The 4,879-nt window shown below is 67.0% G+C and overlaps 1 protein-coding gene across 1 annotated transcript in view; it reads right to left on the reverse strand.

Moving 5' to 3' along the window:
• Positions 1-6: 6 nt before the first annotated feature.
• Positions 7-4,879, reverse strand: part of LOC112960594 (acylamino-acid-releasing enzyme-like) — a 5,492-nt gene continuing 619 nt past the window's right edge. Inside the window, exons 2-22 of the mRNA XM_026055026.1 lie at positions 4,570-4,699; positions 4,256-4,382; positions 4,022-4,109; positions 3,812-3,887; positions 3,563-3,729; positions 3,303-3,440; positions 3,025-3,116; positions 2,870-2,910; positions 2,672-2,793; positions 2,409-2,469; positions 2,223-2,320; positions 2,034-2,085; positions 1,838-1,926; positions 1,623-1,761; positions 1,456-1,539; positions 1,298-1,378; positions 970-1,058; positions 591-781; positions 406-508; positions 215-321; positions 7-143 (exon numbers count right to left, since the gene is read on the reverse strand). Of these exons, the coding sequence (XP_025910811.1) occupies positions 38-143; positions 215-321; positions 406-508; positions 591-781; positions 970-1,058; positions 1,298-1,378; positions 1,456-1,539; positions 1,623-1,761; positions 1,838-1,926; positions 2,034-2,085; positions 2,223-2,320; positions 2,409-2,469; positions 2,672-2,793; positions 2,870-2,910; positions 3,025-3,116; positions 3,303-3,440; positions 3,563-3,729; positions 3,812-3,887; positions 4,022-4,109; positions 4,256-4,382; positions 4,570-4,699 (2,181 nt within the window). The 3' untranslated portion in view covers positions 7-37. The remainder of the gene's footprint in view (positions 144-214; positions 322-405; positions 509-590; positions 782-969; positions 1,059-1,297; positions 1,379-1,455; positions 1,540-1,622; positions 1,762-1,837; positions 1,927-2,033; positions 2,086-2,222; positions 2,321-2,408; positions 2,470-2,671; positions 2,794-2,869; positions 2,911-3,024; positions 3,117-3,302; positions 3,441-3,562; positions 3,730-3,811; positions 3,888-4,021; positions 4,110-4,255; positions 4,383-4,569; positions 4,700-4,879) is intronic.

The following is a 4,879-nucleotide window of genomic DNA, read 5'->3' on the forward strand; positions in this document are numbered from 1 at the left end:
GGGGGGGGGGTTGCAGCTCTGAGGGACTGAAGTGCCCTCAGCACCGCAGGTGTTTGAGCAGCCACAGCGCCATGTTCATGAAACCGTCAGCTTCGGCCTCGACTCCGGCCAGAGCGTGGTTGTTGTCTGGGTACCAGAGCAGCCTGAGAGGGAGGAGAGAGGGGTCAGTGCCGTGCCCGCATACAGCCCCTGGGAAACCACCCACCGCACTCACCGCGTGGGGACGCCCCGGGCCTTGAGGGCACGGTAGTACTCCAGCCCCTGCCTGGGGGGCACGCGCCGGTCATCTTCCCCCAGCATCAGCAGCACGGGCACGCGGACCTGCAGGAGAGTGACACGGCCTCAGGCCCAGCGCCCATGAGCCGCTGGCTGCAGGGACAGGACAGGGACTGCGATGGCATGTACCCGGTCGACATAGCACATGGGTGACTTGCGCAGCATCTCTGTCCACTGGGCCGGGTCTGGCAGGGCATCAGGCGCGTAGGGCAGCCCTGTCTCTGTCAGGCACCTGTGGGGCGAGAGCCATGCCGGGCCAGGGGCTGTGCGCCGGGCTGGGGGCTGTCTGTGGGGTTGGGGGCTGCGGTACTCACCAGTCGGGGATGTCGGTGGCGGTGACCATGGAGGCGATGTTCACCACGGGGTTGCGGACCACGCAGGCCTGGTAGGTGTCGGGGAACTGCCCAATGAGGTGGCACGCCAAGAAGCCACCATGTGAGCCACCCACCAGCGCCACTCGGGCAGAGTCCAGCCTCTCCTCCTGCAGCACCCGCTCCACGCAGAGCTGCAACCACACAGGACACCCGCTGAGGCAGGGACGTGATCACACACACGGAGATGGCCTGGGTCTCCCACACTGTGCAGAGCACTCATGGGCTGACAGGTCAGACATGGGAGCCCATGAGGGGAGCAGGTGGCCCCACTGCCTGGTACGGGGCCTCCAGGGGAAGGGATCGTGTGCCAGGGCCATACCTGCACATCCTGCACGTCTTGAGTGCCCACGTTGCCTGGCAGGGAGGCCACACTGTCCTGGCCGAAGCCCAGCGAGCCGCGGTAATTCACTGGGAGAGACAGCGTCACACCCCTTGCTCCCCCCACCCCAGACCTGCCACAGGCACCGCAAGGCTGCCTGTGCCACCCGGCAGACAGAACTGTCCCTGCCAGGCAGCACCCACCCTCCCCACCTGCCAACAGGGTGCCCACAGACCCAGGCCTGCAGGAAGGGAGCAGGGCTCCCATGGGCTCCGTATTGGGGTATCTCGGAGCCCAACAGCCCCATCTCCCTCAGCACCAGACTCACCCAGGAGCACAGCGAAGCCCACGCAGCAGAGCGCGGCTGGGTACAGCATCCACCCGGCTGCAAAGACAGAGTGGGGACCCCCTACAAGGCAAAGGCAAAAGGGGTGAAGCTGTCTGGCTGGGGAGGGGCTGGGGGGCTGGAAGCGTGCAAAATCTCACCGTGGGGCATCACGACCAGTGGGGGTTTCTGGGCTGCGGGGCCCTCACTTGGCCGCAGCAGGATGGCATCAAAATCCAGGCCCCCTGTGGAGGCAGTGAAAGCACTCAGGCCCTGGTGGGCCAGTCAAGCCCAGGCCCCCGCTTCCCCGTCCCGCTCGGACACTCACTGTACTGCAGGTTGTCCTGCTCCGGCAGAGGCTGCAGGGTGCGCACGGCCCAGGTGATGCCGGGCACTGGGGACACATCCTGCAGGCAGACCCACTGCACGTGGGCCTCCCGGCCCGCGCCGGGCAAGAGAGCCACTTTCTGCATGGGGAACCACGTCAGTGCCAGGGCCAAGAGGGGCCAGTGGTGGGTGTTGGGGATGGGGACGTCACCTTACCAGCTTGGGGGGGCAGCTAGGGGTGGAGAACCTGGCCACCAGGAGGTCCCGGTCGATGGTGAGGAGAGACCAGCTCCCCTGGGGACCATCTGGGGAGGAGAGGGGTCAGGGCCTGCAGGCCGTGTGCAGGAGGTTGTCCCCCCAAAACCCTGGCACTGCCAGGGCCCTGCCAGCCTGTCGGGTAGGTGGCACTCACCAGCCGTCAGCGAGGTCACGGTGCCTGTCAGCGTGTCCACCACAAAGAGGTCCTAGGAGCACGAGGGCAGAGTCCAGCAGAGCCCTGAATCAGCCCGGCACCAGGCATGGCACCCYTTCGTGCCACCCTGTGCACACCTGGCTCCCACCACACTGTGGTGGGCAGCAGACTGGGCACCGCGGCTCTTACCTGCTGGCTGCGCTGGGCTGTGTCCAACACGAGCCTCTGGCTGTCGGCTGCCCAGCACAGCCCCGGCAGAGCGCTGCAGTAGATGCCTGGGAAAGCACCTGTAACGAGAGCAGCAGGGCTCAGCACCCACCACCCCTCCACCTGGCCTGCTGGCCACTGTGACTGCCCTGCTCTGGCTCTACTCACCCCACGTCTGCCGGGGCACAGCCTCGAGCACGGTGCAGGTGCGCTTGGTGTACCAGTCGTACTGCGGGAGACACAGGATGGCAGGGCTGTGACGAGTTCTGCTGGGTCTTAGCCCAGCTGCCTCTGCTCCAGCCTGTGGAAGGTGGACCCACCTCCCACCTGCCAGTCCCCACGCTGGCATGGGTGCACTGCCAGCTCCACAATGTCACCCCACAATGTCTGGCTTGGGGACAGAGCCCTGGCACCCTATGGGCGCTGCTCACCATGCGAAGCCGGCTGCACTGCTGGTGGGGGCCTAGGGCACTGTTCTCCAGGTAGGCGATGCGGCACTGGTCGGGGCTGAGCCGCGGGGACCACGTGGCCTTGGTGTCTTCAGAGAGCAGCTCTGCAAGGGCATGAGGGGGCGGTGAGGGGGTGCAAGGGGCTTGGGCGCTGGGGGGATGCAGGGGTGAACAACTCACCACATCTCCCACCCGTGAGGTCCACGTAGAACAGTGCAGACCTGCGAGGGGAGAGTTGGGCTGTCACTGCAGGAGCGGGGTGGCAGGGGGTCCGGGCAGCCCCTGCCGGGGGGTTGGGGCAGCCCTCACCAAGCCAGGCTCATTCTGAGACTCACCGGCGGTTGGTGCAGTGCCGCAGGCCCAGGCGGAAAGGCTCGTGCCACCAGCCCACGAACACCACACCAGTGTCACTGGGGGACCAGAAGGCCTGTGGGCAGAGCAGGAGAGCAGCTCATACCCTGCTCTAGGGCTTGGGTGCCCTCTGTCCAGCCCGGAACCAGGGCCAGCCTCTCTTTCCCATCATCTCTCTTCTCCGGGACAATGGAGAGACCCAGCCCCACCGTTTCACCAGGGCAAAGTGAGATGAGACGTTGGCTCCCCTCCCCGTGCTGACCTGCCCAGGGGAGACGTGCTCCGGGACGCCCTCCAGCACGGAGATACTGCTCCCCTCAATGTCCAGCACGCAGAGGACGGGCACGCTGCGGGTGCTCAGTGTCTCTCCCCAGTCCTCGTGGTACACGAACTGCTCACCCTGCAATGCAGACCCTGTCAGTGCCATGGGCACCCGCAGGGCTTCAGAGCCAGCCCAGAGCTGGCGAGCAGTGACTGAGCTGGCCCAGGGCAGGAGGGACATCATCACCCTGGCCTCCCCACCTTGACGGGTGCATCCTGCTTCTTGGAATGCCCCAGGTCCTCTTCAGTGGAGTCACCCAGCTCGGGCGCTTTGCTCTGAAAGAAGGACTCGGCCTTGGGCCGCTTCTTCTCGGCCACATAGAGCAGGTGAGTCTCTGAGTGGGACCAGGCCAGGCAGCCAAACTGATCTGGAGAGATGGGGTCAGGCATGAACCGGCCTGTCTGCTGGGACCCCCCGGGGCTGCTGGCCCTTCCCTGTCCACTCCTCACCATCATCGTAGACACTGCCATGCTTGTCCAGAGCCGTCAAATCGATGCTCTTCACCTTGCGGTTCTGATCCCAGACCTGGGGGCAGAGACGCCAGGCACAGGCAGCCGCAAACTGGACTGTGGAGCAGCTGGGGCTGGAGCCGGCACCCTGCCCCTTCTCCTACACAGCCCAGGGCTCGCCTCCAGCCCTGCCCCGGCCCTCGTCCTCACCTCCAGAAACTGCTTCTCCTTGTCCTTGCTTTGGGCCTTGCGCAGGACAGCCTTCAGCGTGCCGCTGGGGGACTCCCTGCTCAGCAGCCTGCGGGGGAAACCGCCCCGTTAGCCACGCGCCACGGGCACGGCGGAGGCAGGGACATGGGGACGCCGGTCCCGGCTCCCTGGGGATGCAGCGGAGGGAGGTGGGGCCGCCGTGTGACTCCCCAGGTGGGCAGCGCAGAGACTCACTCATCCTTGATCTCAGAGCAGGTCCCCGCAGGCCCCGAGTACACGATGGACTGGCCGTCGTGGAAGACGAGGTACTGGCGGCAGAACTTGACGTTCTCCGCTCGCTCCAGGTCCCGCTGAGACCATTCTGCAAGGAGGGCGAGGTGAGCACTCCCGCCCGCCCGGGYGTCCCCTCTCTGGGAAGCGGAGCGGGGACTGAGGAGGCCCTGACGAGACCACGGCGCGCGCCCCCGACGGGCACGTGCCCGTGTTGGGCCCCCAGGCAGGGAGCCCGCCCCGCAGCCACGGCGTGCCCCCCACTCGGGGCCTCGTACCGGTGTAGAGGCTGCAGTATTTGCCCCCGTACTGGGTGGTGACGTCGGGGCCGATGCAGGCGGCGCTGAGCGTGGGGTGCTGGCTCAGCTCCCGGTACAGCGCTGCGATCTCCTCCGCGCTCGACAGCACCTGCGGGACCGAGAGGCTGGGCCGCAGCGGGGGGCGAGCCCCGGGGGCGCCAGCGCGGCCCCCGCCTGGGGCGGACACCGAGGGGGCGCAAGGCTGGAGGGGGCAGTGCCGGGGGGCAGTTACTGGGGAACTGGGGCACACAGGGAGGGGCAGGTCTGGGGGGGCAGTTCCTGGAGTACG

The sequence above is a fragment of the Apteryx rowi genome, unplaced genomic scaffold (genome assembly GCF_003343035.1).
Source record: "Apteryx rowi isolate R43461 unplaced genomic scaffold, aptRow1 scaffold_98, whole genome shotgun sequence".
Taxonomy (NCBI): Eukaryota; Metazoa; Chordata; class Aves; order Apterygiformes; family Apterygidae; genus Apteryx; species Apteryx rowi.